The 22,979-nt window shown below is 39.9% G+C and overlaps 1 protein-coding gene across 1 annotated transcript in view; it reads right to left on the reverse strand.

Annotated features, from left to right (window-relative positions):
- Positions 1-1,689: 1,689 nt before the first annotated feature.
- LOC5576991 (serine/threonine-protein kinase SIK3 homolog) overlaps positions 1,690-22,979 on the reverse strand; it is a 53,505-nt gene continuing 32,215 nt past the window's right edge. The window contains exons 2-6 of the mRNA XM_001663043.2: positions 19,173-20,553; positions 18,901-19,114; positions 4,647-4,831; positions 4,061-4,450; positions 1,690-3,817 (exon numbers count right to left, since the gene is read on the reverse strand). Coding sequence (XP_001663093.2) covers positions 1,962-3,817; positions 4,061-4,450; positions 4,647-4,831; positions 18,901-19,114; positions 19,173-20,553 — 4,026 coding nt within the window. The 3' untranslated portion in view covers positions 1,690-1,961. The remainder of the gene's footprint in view (positions 3,818-4,060; positions 4,451-4,646; positions 4,832-18,900; positions 19,115-19,172; positions 20,554-22,979) is intronic.

Below are 22,979 nucleotides of genomic sequence, written 5' to 3' on the forward strand. Positions count from 1 at the left end.
AAGTTTAAATTACTTGAATATAACTGAAGACATGTTGGTATGTTCTCAAGAGATTCAACCAGGAATCTTCTGTGGAAACACATTACACACTTAAATTATTTTACCGACCTCAGAAAAAGTTTTACCGAAAATTGTCAAACCATTACCGAGATATCAGCTGTTGGGTTCTCGGCGATTTCGTTTAAATGTGTTGCATCACCTTCAGCACAATATGTAAAATTTATAAATACAACTGATAAGCCCGCATTAATCAGACCATTCACACCTATGATGACATCTTTAAAAAATTTCATCGTAGCAAAAATTGATAAAAATAACGTTCCTACACGAGTTGAAAAAACTAAGCAGAAAATAAGTGTTTCAAATTTATCTCTAACTGCCATGAAACCTTTTGAAACCCTTATCGAAGAATATAATGATGTTTTTGCATAGGAGAAGATAATTTGACTACCAACAATTTCTATACGCAAAATATCGAATTAAGTGACAGTGTGCCTGTTTACATTCCAAATTACAGGAGTATTCATGCGCACAATGAAGAAATTGAATCTCAAGTTAAAAATATGCTAGACAACAAAATTATTGAACATTCTGTATCGACTTACAATTCACCAATTTTATTGGTACCTAAAATTTTCTAGGTTTCATATGAATGATCTAAATGAATTAAACTTGGAGATGTGGTTAAATGGATGGAATGACAAATAGAGATGGATGGAATATTTTTTGAAGGTTGAGTTAGCGTGTTGGCTAATAATCCGCTAGACAAAGACGCAAGATGACAATTACGACTTTGGATCTGACGGATATCCAAAGACCTATGTTAAAATGAAACAACACTCATAACACGCACTGAAACAGTGCGTTACCCAAATGATTATAAAAAGCTGGATCCAAAGCTTCGTGTCCAGAAAGTGGTGTGCTATGCAAACCAATATCAGTCAGATTTATAAATATTTAATCACTACCTTTTTAACATACAAGAAAAACGACAACTGTAATAATTACTATCCCGAAAAAGAAAAAAATCAATAAACTGTGACCAAAAGAAGAAACTTGTGGTCGGATAATTATTCTCAGATATCACAAGACTAGTCCGCTCGGCAATTCAGTCCGCTGTGATAACTTTAGAAAAAAAAAATAAAAACGGGTAGAACCGTACCGTACACATAAAGGGAAAGGCCAACGCTATATCCGGCGCTCTTTCAAGAGTACAAATCAATACTGAGTCGCTGAAACAGATGTACGTCACAACCCGAGCAATGGCCAAAAAGGAACAATCAAAGCTTAACACTGGAGCTTGATCAACTCCACGTGTACGAGGCATTGAGATACCGTGATGCTTTCGAACTATCAAAATTATCAAAACTACACAGGAGCGTTCACCTTAGGGTGCTACCTCCAAATACAAAAAGAATATTAATAAAATGTTGCAACAAATATTCGAAACAATTGATACCTCAGTCGAAATAATATATGAATATGAAAATACTTCAAGATATAAATGCGCAATCAAACAAGTAGCTAAAAATGACTTGCGCAGTATCTTGGTTGAGCCGCGAAAGGTGTTGAGTATGCCTGCCCACACTTTATGGAAGCATGGAGGAGAATGTGCTTGCAGTCAGTAAAATTTTTCAACCAATGTCTTGCTGTATTATGTACATCTTGGTGGTTGGACAGATGAAAGGCTTTCATTGAAGAGTATATTTTATGCTTGTTCACAAAAATCGTTCGTATATAAAAGGAAGTATATACATGCGAGATGGAGCGATCGATTGAAAATCACTCTAATAAAGTTATAAAAAGAGCTTTAGCACAATTGTGATCATTATGCAAGAACACAACGAACACAATCTTTTTTTGTATGCGAATAAATAAATAAGAGTATTGCTTGCGATAAAATAAAAAACAAAAACTCAAATACGCCGGCGGCACTTGACTGTCAAACGGCTATCGTACTTTCAAACAGTGAGCGAAGTTATCAATTGCTGACAGAGCTTTCCGTATTCGTTATGATCTCCGGATATCCGCCGCAGCTTAATGCCTTTTCCACTATTATGGCTGTCCTTCATGCGCCCTTCGAAAACTTGCAACTCAATCTGCAGCCCACCCGAGTATTCTAGACTGAGATTGGAGCTTTCCCCCATCGCCAAGGAACTATTCATTTCACTGCGACTATGATGGCCACCGTCCAGATCTGTTTTCGGTGTATGGAAAACGCAACCCATCGGTGGCACTTTAGAATCAATTCTTCGCTTCACTAGCTCTAATATTCGAGACGAATCAAGTGCGGAACATTCTTGCGGCAAGGGTAGCTCATAACACTCATCCATCTTATTCTCACACAAAGAATCCGGACTAAGCCGGGCATCTTGCTCGGAATGAGAATCGCAACTTTTGAAACCGGAACTTGCGGACGGTTCTTGACTAGGTGAAAGATTCGAATGGTTTGAATCATTGCTTAAACTATCGTCACTAAAACCGAGTGACTTATCACTGCCTCGGCGAGCATAAGACTCACTAGTGTCCGTATCCAACTTTGCCGAGGTTGACGTTGAAATGTTTTCTGTTTCGAGACTAGCTTTCCTTCCGACACCACGGGTTATAGAAGGCATATCACTTGAGGGTTCCGAAATCAGCAAACCCTGAAATCCTAGTCCTGAACTCTTGCAATTGAGCGAATCGTCACTATCATGACTAGAGTCAGACGATGCAACTAGGGTGATTTCACTCCCTTGCACATCCGTCAAGTATATCTGAGGATGAGTATGTTGGAAACTCAAATCTTCCGGAGAAGCACCAGCAGATTGGCTTCTGTACGTAACGCTGTCTTGCATTACGACAGAATTTGAACTTTCTTCTTGTATTATACATAGATTAGGCGATGTTGGGGGTGTTGCAGTTAGACGCATTTGCTGTGGCGGCATAAGGCTAAAATTTTTCATATCTAGATAATTCAGGGTTGAACCACTAGCGGTCGACGGATTCATTAAATAGTTATTTCTTGAATAATCAAGTTCTTCGCTATTGACTACATCCATACTAAGATCTAACGGTTCATTGCAAGACAACGAAAAAGCAGCAGAAGTTCCTCTAGTTATCGAACCTCCAGCTGCTGAAGTTGCACTTCCACCAGTATTCATACTACTAATACCACGTGTTATTTGATGCATAGGCGAGGCACCACCTCCGATAGGCGAGGGACATTCATTATAATGCACAGGAGATGCACATCCACTATTACTATTACTGCATGGAAAGTTCAGTCCAGGTATGGTGCCTGGTGGTGGTAGACCCCCGAAATAACCATAATTTGCAGAACCTATACTACTACCCGCAAAGTTGTGCTGAAGAGTGCCCGGTCTTGCTGTAAGTGGTGAAACGCTTTGACTGTGCTGCAGCTGTTGCTGCAATGTGTAACCTATATCCGGAGTTACAGCGGGGGCAAATAACCCTAGCTGCTGCCGCACTTCGAATGGCACTGTTCGCGTATTCATGATGCTCTTTGCTGTTTCTATCTGTATCCGCTTTTCTAACACTAGCTTTTCTAGCCCAGGAGCCAGTGATAATATCATATCCTGGGGCAGTGTAATGTCTTGCTGAGATCTGTCATCAAAAGGTTTGCAGTGCATTGGCGAACCTGGTAAGCTTACCGAATTATCCGCCAATGGAGGACTTGGTGTAATAAGCAGGTTACGTTGCTGGCCGCCATTTGCGTTGAGGCCTCTTTGAAGCTGCTGGCACTCTTGGAATGGTCCTTGGAAATGTGTGTTTATTTTGGAACCTTCGGAAGCTCGGCGAACCGGACTGTAGCGACCTGAGAAGAGTGGAAAATAATAAATTTGTTCATTTACTTTTTAGTATATGTTATGTTTATAATTCTGTACAGAAAAAGAGCGAGGCGGAAAAATGAAATGAGCATTGACAAAAGCTACACTGATTGAAATCAACAAAACCGAGCGTAGTGATTAGTAGATGAGCCCATACGATGGGGGCGGCGATGTTATGGTCTTGGTTAATTAGCGAACATATCAGAGGTATCGTACTTCGGTTGACTTACCAATCTCCTGAACGGTAGGCAATTTAAATGTTCTAGGGAAGCGTCTACTACAAACATTCGGCAGTGCAGTGCTAGGGATATTGGGATGTGTCGAAGTAGCTTGTAAGGAGGAACCGGTGGAAGAAGGAGGAGGTGGAGGGCTTTGTTCTACTCCGTTTGATATTCCAATTCCTCCGAACACTGGAACTGGAGCACTCAATCTGGCAGGTTGAAGCCCGGACAAACCACTCATCGGAAGGATCGATCCGGATCCACCTGCACCAATACTGGACATATGCGCTGGTAGTAGAGGTAAAGGCGCTGGCATCATCGATGTACTCATTAGCGAGGGAGGTAGATAGTTGCGGTTCATTCGGGCCTCTACTTCTCGTACAAGTTCAGGACTAATCACTACACGACATAATTTGGATCGCAAATGGATTACAACATCGAAAAACCAAAATCAAACGAAAAGAAAATAAAATAGCTTGGTAATCAAATTAAAACAAATTGCAGCCGTGTACAAAGCATGCAAATAAAAAACGGAATTTTTGGATAAAGAGAAATCGGCAAACCAACTATTTACGAAACTAACTTTAATGCGTACCTGGAGGCCGTTCCATAACGGTTAGCAAACCAGTCCTTCGTGTACGCCCCCCTCCACTTATTCCTGCAGTAGACGGAGCCGGCGAGTGCGCTTGTGGAGGCTCCATTGGCGTTGTGTTATTATCAGATAGATCATCGGTGCATCCCACCGTGTGCCGTTTTGTGCATCCCCGACCGTGCATATATCTAAGTCAAAGAAGAAAACATTATAGAAGATTCGTCACGTGTGAAATCTGTCGATGAAAATCTTTTGTATGAGGCATATTTTGACGTTGGATAAAATCTACCCAACGGTAAATCATTAATGTAACATGTTGAAAAAAAAAGGAGATGAGAGTACCTTATGTGGTAACCGAAATTTGTCTGCCGAATCTCCTGACACAAAACTCCACATATGTGAATGGTGCGCATTCACTGCAAAATCTGTTGGCCAACTGACGCTCTAATTTTCATCAAGCACCTTCAATGCGCACTATGCATCTCTCTTCGTCTCGCACGCATACATAATTCATTTATTCTCTTTCATCCTTCCACTCAGAGATACAGAGTAAAATGCACACACCTTGCTTCCACTCAGCTCACTTCACGATCATGCTTGACGCTTCCACTAATACAACCGTATAAGGCTATCGCACTCTTCTCTTTCCAGCAACAAGATCAAACGGGGTTTTTTGTTTGTTGTTTTCATACGGAAACGGTTTCCGTATGAAAACAAACCATAGGCGAGCGTGTGCATATATATATATATTATATATATATATATATATATATATATATATATATATATATATATATATATATATATATATATATATATATATATATATATATATATATATATATATATATATATATATATATATATATATATATATATATATATATATATATATATATATATATATATATATATATATATATATTATTATTATTTATTTAGTTGGTATTACATCAATTAATTTGATAAAACCTCGTTAACGATGTTACGCCAATTTACTCGGTCCAAGGCTGTGTCTCTCCAACCTCGATTTTGGCCCACGTTCTCCAGATCTTGTTGCACCTGATCAAGCCACCTCGCTCGCTGTGCTCCTCGCCTTCTTGTGCCAACCGGATTCGACGCGAACACCATCTTTGCAGGATTGTTGTCCGGTAGTCTTGCAACATGCCCTGCCCAGCGCACCCTTCCGGCTTTCGCAACCTTCTGGATACTTGGTTCGCCGTAGAGCCTAGCGAGCTCGTGGTTCATTCTCCGCCGCCACACACCGTTCTCCTGCACTCCGCCAAAGATCGTCCTAAGCACCCTTCGTTCGAACACTCCAAGTGCGTGCAGGTCCTCTTCCAGCATGGTCCATGCTTCATGTCCATAGAGGACCACCGGTCTTATAAGCGTTTTGTACATGGTACATTTGGTGCGGGGGTGAATCTTTCTCGACCGCAGCTTCTTCTGGAGCCCATAGTAGGCGCGACTTCCACTGATGATGCGTCTCCGTATTTCACGACTAACGTTGTTATCAGCCGTTAACAAGGATCCGAGGTAGACGAACTCATCAACCACCTCAAAAGTATCCCCGTCTATCGTAACACTGCTTCCCAGGCGGGCTCTGTCGCGCTCGGTTCCGCCCATCAGCATGTACTTTGTTTTTGACGCATTCACCACCAGGCCGACTTTTGTTGCTTCACGTTTCAGGCGGGTGTAGAGGTCTGTCACCGTTCCAAATGTTCTGCCGACAACATCCATATCATCCGCGAAGCAAACAAATTGGCTGGATCTTGTGAAAATCGTACCTCGGTTATTGAAACCGGCTCTCCGCATGACACCTTCTAGCGCGATGTTGAACAGCAGGCACGAAAGGCCATCACCCTGTCGAAGTCCCCGGCGGGATTCGAACGAACTGGAATGTTCGCCCGAAATCTTCACGCTATTCTGCACACCGTCCATCGTTGCTCTTATTAGTCTTGTGAGCTTCCCGGGAAAGCTGTACTCGTCCATGATTTTCCATAGCTCTTCGCGGTCGATGCTATCATAAGCCGCTTTGAAATCGATGAACAAGTGATGCGTTGGGACTTGGTATTCACGGCATTTCTGGAGGATTTGCCGTACAGTGAAGATTTGGTCCGTTGTCGAGCGGCCGTTGATGAAACCAGCTTGATAACTTCCCACAAACTCATTTGTTATTGGTGATAGACGACGGAAGATAATCTGGGATAGCACTTTGTAGGCGGCATTCAGGATAGTGATCGCACGATAGTTTTCACATTCCAGTTTGTCGCCCTTCTTGTAGATGGGGCATATGACCCCTTGCTTCCACTCCTCCGGCAGCTGTTCGGTTTCCCAGATTCTGACAATCAGCCGGTGCAGACAGGCGGCCAACCTCTCCAGGCCCATTTTGATGAGTTCAGCTCCAATACCATCTTTACCAGCGGCCTTATTATTCTTGAGCTGGCTGATGGCATCCTTAACTTCCCTCAATGTGGGGGCAGGTTGGTTTCCTTCATCCGCCGTGCTGACATAGTCATTTCCTCCGCTGTCGTGACCCTCGTCGCCTGTGTTCTCCGTGCCATTCAGGTGTTCATCGTAGTGCTGCTTCCACCTTTCAATCACCTCACGTTCGTCCGTCAAGATGCTTCCGTCCTTATCCCTACACATTTCGGCTCGCGGCACGAAGCCTTTTCGGGATGCGTTGAGCTTCTCGTAGAACTTTCGCGTTTTTTGAGAACGATGCAGCTGTTCCATTTCTTCACATTCCGCTTCTTCCAGGCGGCGCTTTTTGTCCCGGAATAGGCGGGTTTGCTGCTTCCGTTTTCTTTTATATCGCTCCACGTTTTGTCGCGTTCCTTGCTGCAGCATTGCAGCCCGCGCTGCATCCTTCTCCTCCAAAACCTGCCTGCACTCTTCGTCGAACCAATCGTTACATGTCCTCCTTTCCACGTACCCGACGATGCTCTCGGCTGCGTTGTTGATGGCTGCTTTTATGTTGCTCCAGCAGTCCTCAAGAGGGGCTTCGTCAAGCTCGCTCTCTTCCGGCAACGCTACCTCGAGATGCTGCGCGTATGCGGCAGCGACGTTCGGTTGGGCCAGTCGCGCTAGGTTATACCGAGGCGGGCGTCGATACCGTACATTGTTGATGACGGATAGTTTTTGGCGCAGTTTCACCATCACTAGATAGTGATCAGAGTCGATGTTAGCGCCACGATAGGTTCTGACGTCGGTAATATCGGAGAAGTGCCGTCCATCGATCAAAACGTGGTCGATTTGTGATTCCGTCTGCAGTGGTGATCTCCAGGTGTATCGATACGGGAGGCTGTGCTGGAAGTAGGTGCTGCGAATGGCCATGTTCTTGGAGGCGGCAAAATCTATCAGTCGTAGGCCGTTCTCGTTCGTCAGCCGGTGGGCGCTGAACCTTCCAATCGTCGGTCTGAACTCCTCCTCCTGGCCAACCTGAGCGTTCAAATCACCTATGATGATCTTGACGTCGTGGCTTGGGCAGCGGTCGTACTCGCGTTCGAGCTGCGCGTAAAATGCGTCCTTGTCATCATCAGTGCTTCCGGAGTGAGGGCTATGCACGTTTATGATGCTGAAGTTGAAGAACCGGCCTTTGAGCCTCAACTTGCACATTCTTTCGTTGATCGGCCACCACCCGATCACGCGCCTCTGCATATCACCCATCACTATAAAAGCTGTTCCCAGCTCACGTGTGTTGCCGCAGCTCTGGTAGATGGTATGATTACCTCTAAACGTTCGCACCATCGAACCTGTCCAGCACACCTCCTGCAGCGCTACGATGTCGAAACCGCGGATCTTCAGTACATCGGAGAGTATGCGTGTGCTTCCGATGAAGTTGAGAGATTTGCAGTTCCACGTACCGAGTTTCCAATCGCTAGTCCATTTCCGTCGCTGTGGTCTTTGCCGATTGTTCCGGTCCGTATTCTCTCGTTGACGTTCCTGTGCTGATGTGTTTTTACGGCTGGCTTGCAGGGCCTGACACCAACCCCCTAGATTTCCGGAGGACCATTCCCCCTAAATGTTCGGAGGGCCATAGTGCGCAGTTTAGCTTAGAGTCCTTCTCTGGCACTCGGACGATGATCAGCCGCCCCTGACATGGGGAACAGACGCTGTTGTGAGCCGCTCCTAACATGGAGTACAGACGCTCAAGGTTTGCAGAAGCAAACCCCCCCTTCCCTGTCAGCATACGACCAAAGTTCCCACCGGGGGTTGGTTACCCGATCTTCCCTAAGGTTACTCGTACCCCGGCCAGTACCGCGAAGAGGTAGGGATAGGAGTTGCTGGGCAAGAGGCTAAGGACCGCACAGAGGGGTCTATTTTATTCCTTCAGGTACGCGAGGTACCAATGGTACGCCATGCCCAGCCATTTACCAACCAATATTATATATATATATATATATATATATATATATATATATATATATATATATATATATATATATATATGGACAAAATTGAAAAATCTGATAAAAATATGTTTAAACGTGAATTTTCCAGCTTTCATTCCATAAAAAAGGATTTTAAATCCGTTGAGCTGTTCAAAAGTTATGATTTTTTTTTAAAACATCAAAAATTTAATGCGCTGAGATCTACAGTGTGTGCCGATGAAAAATGACTGATTTTTTATTTTCAAAAAAATATATCTCAAAAACTAAGAAACATACATCACTGAAAATTTGACAGTAAACGTACAATTTCCTGAACTTTCAAGAAAAAATTAGAACAGCAATAGCCCCTTTGGTCCCGAGGCCAAAAACACGAAAAAACGGAAACTATTGATTTTTTCCATGTAAAAAACACAATTTTGTGAAATTTTATATTTTTCCTGAAAAGTCAAAATCTCTAGCCTTCATTTCGTCCAAAAAGATTGAAAATCAGTCGAACGGTTCAAAAGTTATAATTATTTTAAAAATAAAAATTTTGCAAAATCGCTATTTTTCTGGTCACCCTATTTCGGAAATGGTCACCCTAATCAAAAAATCCAAAAATACGTGTATCCTTATTTCGGATAAGGAACAAAATAGAAAATTTTCACGGAATTCGGTGACCCACTAGATCGGTTTTTCATGGAATGGCTGGATATATAGGTATTGAATTGAGGAATATCCTGAAGAGCACTCATCAAATAAAATTCTGCCGTTGGAATTACTTTGAGAATTATTCCGTGACCGATGTTTGTATATTAAGTATATTTACCAAGCTGTGTTTCAACATAAACGCCTAAATTTTCAAAAACTTTAGTTTCAAAAGACGAAAACAGTTGATGTTTTATACGCCTACGAATGATGATTGCAACTCCCCCACATGTCCCATCAAGTCGATCATTACGATAATCAAAAAAGTTAGGATCTTTTTTAGTTTGGATCCAGGTTTTAAATAAGTTTTGTAACCTCTGGGCGGAGTTTTGAATAAGAATATTTTCGAAATTTTGAGTTACGCCATTTTTTAAGAGTAACTATTAAATGACTAATTTTAATTAGAATAATTAGGTACCGTAAAACGGGGTAACTTTGATAGTTTTTTCGAAGAAAACTTGAATATTTATGCATGCTGTTTCAAATAATTTTAGTTCATATTTTTAAAACAAGTACTGGTATCCTAACTATCGATTCCAGTTGATAGATTTCCAAAAGATTTATTCTTAATGGATATATAATTTTTCATATAATCGAAAGTCGGTTTTCTGTTTTGGGGTAACTTTGATAATGGAGCATCACTCGAACAAAATTGAATGAATTACAGAACATTTGTAGGGCGTTGCATATCTTGAGGCGTTTAACGCTATATGGAAATTTCTGACTTAGATTACAAAAATGGTCCCAGTTTGTAAAAATAGTATTCGCTAAGAGTTTTGAGACCGAATTCGAGTTCTACTATAACTAGGCTATCAAGTATAAGTGACGAATTCATTATGACTTCATCAAATAGTGATCGTAGAACAGACTGTTTGAGAGCATTTCAAAATTGCTAAAATCTTATAAATTTTCCAAATTTGCATATAAATCCTCAAATGTACTTGATTCCAACGGAAATAGCTTTAACATGAAGTGTCATACTAATACTCTTTATTTTTGCATTCGTTTTGCTTAACAGATTAACAGGAACTTTGTTATTTCGATTAGTATGTTGAGAGTCTCGCATTATCAAAGTTACCCCGTTTTACGGTATTCTAATACCGGTAAGCATGTTCAAATGTTTTCATTGACACATTGCAATTATATGCCGTCAAAGTGTTTCTCAATTGATCGATTTTCCTAAGGCTCAAGCGATTAAGGCATTACGGAGCCAATTTTGTATTGTTATCAATAGTCATAAAATATTGTTATATTCTGCCTCCGGCTATTCTGGCTAACTTTGTACTGCCCCAGAAATTAAACCTTAATTACTGAATAATGCAGTATTGGCCAAACTATGGCACTCAAAACCACTGTCAATACTTAAGTCACAGACAAACAGACGTAACACTTCTATTATTTTCATCGCACAGCCGAATAGTGCCCAATTGTGCACTAGCTTTTAGCACTTGAGCCTATGAAAAATCAGTTAATTGTGAGGGACTTTAGGGGCATGTAAGAGCAATGTGTCATTGAAAACATTTGAACGTGCCTGACGTTATTATAATGCCTGGAACTAGTGTCTTTAATGGTTACACCTCCAAAGGGACGTAACTCCATATTTTGTTGATCTTCTCATTCAAAACACCATCTAGAAGTTACAAATAACTAAAAACACCAAATTTGAACCAAATTTTAATAGTATATTTCTTCTGATAATCACGACCAACAAAAATCCGTTGAAATATCTTAGATTTCTATTAAATTTGTTGACTTATACAATCAAAAGGGCGTAACTTCAAAACGGGCCCTACTATTTTTTTAAAATTTTGCCCAGGCATGCAGCATAGCTATAGAAAACGACTGGTGAGCACAGATTTGATGGAGATTTTTTTCTGATAATAACGGTCAGGGGAGCACCGTGGGGTACTCATAGTCTTTGCTGGGAATGGTAATAGTAGTAGGCTTGAATTTCGTGAAAATCACGTGGCTTTCCCAGCTCAGTAGTTCACAAACGTAAATCTCATCAAGTAGCCTATGTTGGGTGCATGAATTTTCTAAATCGTTAGTGTCATTGAAGGCTCTAAATGCGGGAAATGCAGCGGGAAATAGAAAATTTTTCTACAGTAATTTTGGGTTGCCCTTAGCAACGGGTGTTTTGCAATTTTCAAAGCTCTGCCTACAGCAGTGATAGTCGTGAGTTTCCCTGGCTTCGCTGACTGCGATTGGCTTTGTTTGGCTACTGTAATAGTAGTTTATGGAACAAGTTGCAGAATGATGATTTTTACAGCACGAGTCGTAAAATTATCCTACGAGGCTTGCCGAATAGTGCCCAATTGTGCACTAGCTTTTAGCACTTGAGCCTATGAAAAATCAGTTAATTGTGAGGGACTTTAGGGGCATGTAAGAGCAATGTGTCATTGAAAACATTTGAACGTGCCTGACGTTATTATAATGCCTGGAACTAGTGTCTTTAATGGTTACACCTCCAAAGGGACGTAACTCCATATTTTGTTGATCTTCTCATTTAAAACACCATCTAGAAGTTACAAATAACTAAAAACACCAAATTTGAACCAAATTTTAATAGTATATTTCTTCTGATAATCACGACCAACAAAAATCCGTTGAAATATCTTAGATTTAGTTACGTAATGAGAAAGCGTTGCGTAATGAATCATTACAGCACTGGTTTCAGTTAGGTAATGACTATTCCCGCACTGCTACTTCAGTGCAGGAAAATAGGCCGTTTCATGATAAATTGGCGTGATGAAAAACAGCCTATTACGATGAGAAATTGCAAAAAATGAATTTCAGATTTTTTCCCAACCCTGCTCATAGTACGAATAGGGGAGAAGTTCAAATTACTTGCTACGATATCGGCAAAGGATTTTCCTTGGGTAGATACATTCGGAGTTAAAAGATTCGAACGGCTATCTGACGGATTGGAATTAGTTTGTGAATGAACATGTTTATTATCTTCCTGATGGGTATGACTCTTGATCAAGCGATTGTTATCTGACGGACGGGAAATTTCGGAAACGATTGTTATCGTAACGGACATTATTTTTCATCCACCTGGCACGAGCCTCGACTACTCGCCTACGCGAAGGGCAAGCCCAAAAATTGGATTTATGATTGCCCCTGCAATTGGCGCATATAAACTTTTCGGTATCTTCCTTCACTGGACAGACGTCCTTAGCGTGAGAAGAACCTCTGCAAATCATGAATTTAATATTATTCAGATCTTTTTAGTTAAAGTGAACTAAATAATATTCTTGAAAAAGCCCTTTCCGAACAATGCCAAATTGGGTTCTCTTTTTCATAATGATTGCTTGGACTGGGGAAAATCCAAGTAAATCATTTATTCCATTTTTGATCTCTTCAAGTTATTATCACTTGAGAGACCTATCAAGACGACTTTGAACAAACGTTCAGTTTTGTCGTCATAAGTTAAAAAAATGTGCTTCTTCTCTTCAAAATGTTTGAGAAGAAGTTCGCGATCTTTAAGAGTTTCCGGCCAAACGAGACAGTCTCCTTTTTGCAATTTGGAAGGAAACCTTGATTCCACTAATGGAGTTCAAGATCTCCTGCCTAAATCCACCAAATTTGGAACAACTGACCACGATAGGCGGCACTTTTTGCTTCCACACTTGAATCAAAGAACCTGGGCTAGAGGCTGCTTCGATTTGGTGTTCGGAAAATTTGTCTAGAGTATCGAACTGATTGCTCATTTTGATGCAATTATCAACATTATCCATTTCACCCTTGAAAGAAAGTTCGCATTTCGGAGAAATTTCCTTTCTTCCATTCTCGCCACGTAAAGTGACAATTTTAAAAACCACTTTTTTGAAAGGAGGTTGTGAATTCATATGATTCTCCTTTTGTATGTGATTGCAGCCGTGTTTAGTGAAAAACAGGGTGTCTACTACCTGAAAAAAAAACCGGAGAACATGGAATTATCAGGGAATTTTATTCAACCTGAAAAAAACTGGAATTCTCAGGGAAATTATTTTGAGGCAGTAATTTATGGTAGAATATGTCCACGACAAGGGATTTTTGCGTCAAAACCCAGAGCAATCATTATTTGCAAGAAAACTCTTTTCAATCGAAAAAATTCGGCTGCGCCTCCATCAAAACGCTATTTGAGCTGCTGAGTAAGGATGCTTTCGAGTTTAAAATTTATCGATACACTCACCAAAACATGATTGACGTTTTCAATATTTCCAAATTTAATCCGTAAAGGATCAACATATCTAGAGCCGGTAGCAGGTTTCTTTTTAGAGAATTGGTCTTTATTTTGAAGTAAGTCTGCTATGGAAAATCATGAACGAGAACAGTTTTCGCGGGAAGCTCACAAGACTGATAAGAGCGACTATGGAAGGTTGCGCAAAATTGTGTGAAGTTTTCAGGCAAACATTCCAGTTCGTTTGGATCCCGCCGTGGACTACGACAAGGTGATGGACTTTCGAGCCTGTTGTTCAATACTGCGCTAGAAAGTGTTATGCGTAGAGCCGGGCTCAACAGCCGAGGTACGATTTTAACGAGATCCAATAAAATTGTTTGCTTCGCGGATGATATGGACATTTTCGGCCGAACATTTGAAAAGATGGCAGAGCTGTACACCCGCCTGAAACGCGAGGCAGCAAAAGTTGGACTGGTGGTGAAGACAAAGTAGGTACATGCTAGCTGGTGGGGCCGAGCGCGACAGGGCTCGCCTAGGTAGCAGTGTTAAGATGTACGGGGTACGTTCGAGGTGGTCGACGAGTTCGTCTACCTTGGATCCTTGCTGACGGCTGACAATAACATCGATCGTCATCGATCGATAGAACCGTTCGGTTGATTGCCGTCAGTATAAGAGCACATTGAAGCCTCCTGTATTTTGCCTGTGTTGGTAGCAAAGCTCAAAGCTTTGAGCCAATCGTTTTCCAGTAGAGAAGCTAGGCAAAATACAGGACGCTTCGATGCTTACTGACTTTAAAATGGCTTGCTAAATTTTCACCACCTAATTAAAAATTTTCAATCTTGTCGCTCCCTTGCGACGCCTATGCACCTATTCGTTTCCATCATTTGCTTCTATAGACTCCCTTTAGCTTTGAGCCGCATGACCGCTATAGCCATAAAACAAAATAAAATAGCTGACAATAACGTTAGCCGTGAAATACGAAGGCGCATCATTAGTGGAAGTCGGGCCTACTATGGCCTCCACAAGAAGCTGCGGTCAAAAAAGATTCACACCCGCACAAGAAGTACCTTGTACAAAACGCTCATAAGGCCGGTAGTCCTCTACGAGCATGAAACATGGACGATGCTCGAGGAGGACTTGCAAGCACTTGGAGTCTTCAAACGTCGGGTGCTTAGGACGATCTTTGGCGGTTTGTGGCGGCGAAGGATGAACCACGAGCTCGCCCTACAGCGAACCCAGTATTCAGAAGGTGGCCAAAGCTGGAAGGAACTGAGTACTGTTGCGTGAAATTGTTGATTCAGTGTTATCTGTTTAGATGTTAACTAAATAAATGGAAATTAATTTAAAGTAAGTCTCTTAAAAGTATCTTTTTTATGAAAGATCTCTGAAGTCTCTATGTTAAGCAAAATGGTCTCTAAAGTCTCTTTTTTCTTATCTTACTTACAGATTATTATTATGCAAAATTTCTCAAGAACAGCTTCAGGAATAATCCTAATGGTTTCTCCAGGGATATAAGATACTATCAGAAACTAATACAGGGTTTCCTCCAAAAAATCTTCAAGAAATTCCTCTACCAATTCTTGCAGCAATTTTTTAAAGGATGGTCGGAAGATTTTTTTTCCGAATTTGCTTTGGAAACCCTTGCGCACTTCAACGTTACTACATTCAGTAATTACTTTGAGCAAATTTTTAAAAACTATGCCAGGGTTTTTCCAGATATTTTTTTAACTAATTTTTCAACTGAATTCTCCAGTCGTTACTCTAAGAGATCTGCCAAAGTAAAAGCAAGAAAACCCGCAAATGTTAATTCCTAAGTTTTTGGTAAAATTCGTTCAAGGTTTTTTTAGGAATCTATGAGTATTCCAAAGAATTGCTCCAAAAATTCCTTAACCGTTGTTCGAGTGAATCTATTAAGAACATTTCACATAATTCCTTAAATTCGACCTGTGTTTCATGATTAAGTTTCCCTATATTTTTTTCAAAGAATTTCTCCATCACTTTATCCAAGGATTACTGGAGCTCTTCCATACATTTTTCAATGATTTACTCTAAAAAACTCCATGGAATATTGAAAAGTTCAAAGATTCTACACCAGTTAACACTACAACAATTTTTTTTAAGAAATCCTCTGATCACTTTATTCATTGATTTCATCCTATATTTTTCAAAACAAAAAACAAAATCCTACGGGATATTATCCAGAGGTTCATTTTTTTTCAATTATCTTAGCAATAATCTAGAAAATCTTGAATCTTGACTAAAGAATGATTTCTTCTAGAAATCCAAATTCATCAAGGGTGACTAAAAAATTTACATAAGTTTTAACATAAGTTACTCTGAAAATTGTTTTAGGAATACGTTACGATTTTTTTCACCAACTTCTCAGCTTTCTGGAAAATTTCATTCGCATTTCTTTGGAGGAATACATGGAAAACTCCTGGAAGTATGTGTCATGTCTACTTATCTCAAGTGATATTCCATATGACTCTGGTACCTTTTACTTGTTCGTACCTACGGGATTTCTGAGCTATAGATACTGGATACCGTAGGCGCAGAAGAGAGACTTCCTGGACTGTGGACTGATTAACATATTATTTTATTCTTTATTTGCAGGATATAAAAGTGGCGACGAGGATCATGGAAACGTGTTTTGGCGATTATCGGTTTTTCTTTGAGGTGGCGAGTTTGCCAATTTTATTTATTTGTGTATGGTGAAATTACCAATTTGAGTTGAACTAAATTGTTCTTCAGAGCTGACAAAATTGTCGTATATTGTGAACATAGTTGTTCTTTTGTGAAGCGATTGCTATATTGAGAGCGAAATTGTTCATTAGTGTTGACGAAGTTGTCAAATGTAATGTTGAGCAGTATGAATCCAATGAATGTTTTGTTGTAGTCACTAAATAAGTACTTTTTAAACAGTTACTAGAAAGTTTCTAAAGGGGTAAGGACTGTCATGTCTACCTATCTCAAGTGATATTCCATATGACTCTGGTACCTTTTACTTGTTCGTACCTACGGGATTTCTGAGCTATACATACTGGATACAGTAGGCGCAGAAGAGAGACTTCCTGGACTGTGGACTGATTAACATATTATTTTATTTTTTATTTGCAGGATATAAAAGTATGCTTGATTTTTTTTGAAAACTTCCTTGAGAAATCTATTAGAATAATTGAATTACTTCACCAAGAAACCTTAGTAGCAATCGTTGGGGTAATTTCTGAAGGTATTCACAGATTAATTTCTAGTTAACATTTGAAAGAAACTCTGAAAGACAATTTTGTAGAAAATCCTGAGAAATCCTTGGAGACATCTGCAGTAGTTTCTGGTTGAATATTCAAACACGTTTTAAACGGGAGTCTTGGAGGGTGTTATAGAAAAACCGATGGAAGAATCACCGAATGAAATTCTGGAGGATCAAGGGCTTTCATGAAAAATATCAAAAATAATATATATACATGAAGGGATTGTCTGTGGATAGTTTTACTTTTGAAAAAGTTAATTGAGTGTTAGGTTAATCTGATGTTTATAGAATCATATCTATGTAACTATTGCATTGTATTTATAAGATTCAGTTTGTCTTATGCTCATCGAAAATCATTGGCGCTCTGGAGCTACCATGGGAAAGAGAGGGTTAATTCCGAACTCTTGAACATTTTCGAATGAAATGTAACAATTCATCATTTGTCTTAATAAACACATTAAATGTTATACGATTATCAAGCCCACGGTTAATCGCGTCTGACCTGTATAACATTTCTTCTTCTTCTTGACATTTACGTCCCCACTGGGACAGATCCTGCTTCTCAGCTTAGTGTTCTTATGAGCACTTCCACAGTTATTAAATGAGAGTTTACTGTGCCAATGACCATTTTGCATGCGTAAATCGTGTGGCAAGTACGAAGATACTCTATGCCCTGGGAAGTCGAGAAAATTTCCAACCCGAAAAGTTCCTCGACCGGTGGGATTCGAACCCACGACCCTCAGCTTGGTCTTGCTGAATAGTTGCGCGTTTACCGCTACGGCTATCTGGGCACCTAATAAAATATTCCAATAAAATACTCCATCATTGGCAAAAAAAAAATAATTTGAAAAAAAAACTTAATCTTTGATATTGTTAGCACTTTCATATTTGAATATTGGATATTGGAAAAGCATTAGCATGCGTTGAAGAAATGTCTAGGAGTGTATAAATTGCTATTAAATCAAAAATTTGGATTTTTTTTGTTTTAGCCATATAAAATTAGAGTATTTCGTGAACCTGTAATTATTTTGTAAAACCTGGAAAAACCTGGAAATATCAGGGAATTTCGTTTCGGTAAACGAGTATACACTCTGATAAACGAAAGATGACGTGTCCTTCTAAGATTTTTTTTCCAAGACAGTGTCCAAGAAGGATTATTGCCGCTAGCTTTCGCTAAAAGGTCAAACGAAAAATCAAAGGTACGGGTCCAAACAAGGATCGGCAAGATATCAATAGTAGAAAAATAGTATTAAAAGTACTGTTCTTGTATCACTGAAAAGTACCATTTTTCAGCACTACAAAGTAATAAAACAGTACTAGGTAGTTTTTAAATACTTCCGAGAGCAGAATGGATTTATGTACGCACAGCACGAGGATACGATGCGCATTGATTGGTGCCGCGTTGTTTTTCAATTCGGCTGATGAGAAATGGAATCAGCTGATAGTGCTATGCCACCCGGCAATTTGTGCTTAGTAAGTAGTGCAGTTAAAGTAATTGTGAATCCGGACATTCAATGGAATATTCAAAGATGGATCAACAATTTGGTGAGATCTTTCTTATATAAGGTACCGTAGTACCGTAAAAATAGTATATTTGAGGTTCTTTGAATCATAAGAATCATAGATGGACCAATTATAGGTAAGCGGTATTCTGACATTGATTTTTGCGCAAAACTTCGGGAAAAAATATAGAAAAAATAAAATAAAAAACGACTCCCATGTTTTTGCTTACCCTAAAGGTGGGGAAAACGAGCAAAATCTTACCTTTGTATTTCATCGCTACTATCATCAGTAATTTCAGGACCAACAGGCGCCGGCATCGGATGGTCATTGATCAACGGAACAGGGTTTATTACATGTGTAGCTTGACTGCCATATACAACTTCCCCAACCGGTTGCTCACTGATGTTGGTTGAAGTTGGATAGTATATGTGTAGATTAGCACCTCCGTCGGATGCTCTTCTTCCAAAAGCACCAGCTGTGATTAAAATATATTTTAGTACCATAAATTCATAGAGAAACGCATCAATACATACTTGCACCCATGACGGTGGGTGGTTTCAACAAATGCTGATCCTTGATTGTGAGATTATGAATTGGTTGATTCTGCAGCATCGGAATATTGATGGGAACATTCTGCGTGTGAGGTTGCTGTTCTGCTGAGCCAACTTTAAAATTGATGGGTGCATTTGGATTTACCAATGCCTGTTCATGAGCCACATCGCCAGGCCCTACAGTATGACGTCTTGTATTGGCCGATGTATTTGCGCACGATGGTGGAAACAGATGATCCGTAGATTCCGGAGTTTTGGGCATGTTTGCAGTTTCAGTGTCATATTTTTCTAACTCTTCTGTTGTGCTTAGGCCAGCGGACATATTCAGTATCGGCGAGCCCATGTTTGTAAGTGGGCTTAACCTTTCCAGTGAATCATTTTTGAATACTTCTGTTCTGTCCACTACGCCTGTTGTAATACTAGTCTTTCGGGAACGTGAATAAGCTAAGCTGGCGTGATGTTGTAACCTACTTTTCTCTTTTCGCTTTTGCTTTAGTTTGTCCACTAGCAGATAATAGATTGCGTAAATGTGGTCGAAGCGATTTTCATGTACGGACTGTGCGATCATATCAGCGGTAAGGCCAGAGAGCTGCAACATATGAGTCATTACAATTGTGTCTAGATTTGTGCCTTCTGTCGTTTGGTAGGATGCTTTCTCAAGCATCGGAATAGCATTGTACATTTCCAGCCATTTATGATTCGCTATCTGCTTTAACGTGTATCGCTTTTCAGGCTCCACTACAAGCATATGCCGAATCAGGTGTTCGCATTCCTGTGACATGAAAAATGGTATGCGAAACTTTCCTGCGATGACCACACTTCGTAAATCATGTAATGTTGCACCATCGAAAGGAAGTGCACCGCAAACTAGCACATAAAGTACCACTCCTAGGCTCCAAATATCTGACTTTGGGCCATCGTATTCCACTCCTTGAAATACTTCAGGAGCTGCATATGGTGGTGAGCCGCACCACGTCCTCAGGTTGATTCCTTCAGAAAAGGTATTACTAAAACCGAAATCTGCCAGCTTTACGTTCATCTCATTGTCCAGCAAGACGTTCTCTGCCTTTAAATCACGATGGACGATTCCCTTACTGTGACAATAGTCGACGGCGGAGATTATTTGGGAAAAGATGCGGGACGCTTCTTCCTCCTTCATGCGACCATTCGCGACCAAGTGGTCAAATATTTCGCCCCTCGCCGCGTGCTCCGTTACCAGATAGATTTTATTACGTGACTCTATAACCTCGTATAAGCGTGTAATGTGCGGATGGTGCAACACCTTCAGTATCGATATTTCACGAAATGTTTTCGCCAGGTTCTCGTCGTCGAGACATGTTTTATCGATTATTTTAATTGCAACCTGTAAATGAAGAATGAGATATGGGAAAATATAAATAATATTTTTTAGAATGGTTCAATGCTTTTGCAAAAATAAAGCGTTGTGTAGGGGAACTAGGTGATACATGCGCCGTCGAGTTAAATCGCGTCACCGCAATATCTCCAAGATAAAAGGTATTTTAGTCGAGTCGGTCATTTCATGTGATATCTTTATCAATTTTAACGCCTCTTAAAATACAACATTTTTCAATCTCCTCATAAAAACAATCAAGAACGATTTTGGCAACCTTGAGATTAAATAACGTTGATGAAAATTATGTCGTAAAAAACCCAAACTCAAACGAGACATAGGACAGCATAGTATCTGCTGCATACATTAGTACCGACTCAGCCAATAGGGCGATATTCAAAACTGAAAAGGCAATAGATGGCTCTTTTTCAGTGGTAGTAAAAACGAAATCCTGAAGCAAAGAAAGTTCTACGGAAGATGAACTAAACACAAAAAGTTATGTATTCACTTTACACTTGATTTCTAATCACTACTTTTTTGATCCAGTTTCCAAATTGCAAGTAATTAACGTTTTTCATTATTTTCCATACGTTTTGACAGTTCTCCGACTACCATTCTTCCATGCGCTTGTGTTGAAAGTTTGAGAAATTTGAGAATCCAGCGTAGCGTGATCAGTGGGAGGAATACAAACAACAGTGTCGTCGCTCGGCGGCCGGTGAAAGAAACTGAATGTTCGAAAGGTTGTTGCCTATACTTTTTGCCGCTGGCGCCAACTGTTAGCGATTAAGAACGAAATAAACAGTCATTACCCTATTGTGTAAAAACATGGCCGTTACAAATCGCCAACTGGCAATAATCTAACAGATGGCGTTAGTGGCGTATGCGTCCCGCCACCACCCCGATCGCATTTCGTTGACAGCAGGACACACATTCGCTCCCGCAGTCGACGTGCTCAACGCTAAAACTATGCACCTCTTTTTCGCGCTGGGTGAGTGATGTTCCCTTTTGGATCTTATTTCTCATGTAAAAGTTAATGGGGTAACGACTGTTTATTTTGTTCTCAAACGCTAACAGTTGGCGCCAGCGGCAAAAATTACAGACAACAACCTTTCGAACAGTCAGTTTCTCTTACCGACCGCCGAGCGGCGACACTGATGTTTGAATTCCACTTACTGATCGCCCTACGCTGGATTCTCAAATTTCTCAAACTTTCAACACAAGCGCATGGAAGAATGGTAGTCGGAAAACTGTCAAAACGTATGGAAAATAATAAAAAATATAAATTGCTTGCAATTAGCAAACTTGATCAAAAAAGTAGTGATTAGAAATCAAGTGTGAAGTGAATATATATCTTTTTGTGTTTAGTTCATCTTCCGTGGTGCTTTCTTTGCTTCAGGATTTCGTTTTTACTACCATTGAAAAAGAGCCATCTATTGCCTTTTCAGTTTTGAATATCGCCCTATTAAATCCATTGTAATTTTTACTACAAGTTGGCATTTAATTTACTCACAGATTCATGCTAGTATAACACCCTTGAATGATCGTAACTCATGTAAAATAAATTGGCGTGAAAATATCACAATTGTGTGAATCATTTTTAAAGTGACTGTTTTGATATTTTTGTTCAGTGGGTGGTGGATTGAGTTGTACACTGTAAACTCGGCAGTACCCATTAATGTATAAAAAATGCCCACTTTTTTCTGATATATGGAGAGTATTTTTTGCCCATTTTCTTGTTCCAAAGGTATACTCTTTAATGGGTGAAAATTGTCTTCAGCTCGTGAAGAGCAAATGTTTCTCAACATTAGGATTAAAAGTTTCATTTGTTTAGGTTTATATGTGATTAATATAGGACCAATTGGCTGAAAAGTGCAAAGAAATGCAGGTAAATTAAGCGAAATATATTTTAAATATCATGGATGGGTTCATAAAATAATATATTTTGGTTTGAACGCAGGAAATACACCGGAAGATGTTTTTTTCATAATAAATATAGTTAACTGGTGTTATTAAAGTTCTTTTACATTTCTCAGCATCCTTCCTTCTCAATTAACTAATATCTCGCATTGGAAGATTAAATCAATATTAAAAGGGGTAAATTTTACCTATTATCCTAGTTAAATCAAATTCGAATAATGGGTAAAATTTACTCCTTAAACTGACGTACAAGCCGTTTACTCTTTAAAGAGTACAGGCCCTTTACTCTTTTTTATGAGTTAAACTAGTTTATTTCGAAGTGGGTGATTTTTTACCCTTTAAAGGGTACTTTCGTGGTACAGTGTTAGCGAGAAGATGAAGCCACGTGCTTTTACGAACTGTCACTGTACTGTAGCAATAGGGCGATATTCAAAACTGAAAAGGCAATAGATGGCTCTTTTTCAGTGGTAGTAAACACGAAATCCTGAAGCAAAGAAAGCACCACGGAAAATGAACTAAAC

Source organism: Aedes aegypti, chromosome 2 (genome assembly GCF_002204515.2).
Source record: "Aedes aegypti strain LVP_AGWG chromosome 2, AaegL5.0 Primary Assembly, whole genome shotgun sequence".
Classification (NCBI taxonomy): domain Eukaryota; kingdom Metazoa; phylum Arthropoda; class Insecta; order Diptera; family Culicidae; genus Aedes; species Aedes aegypti.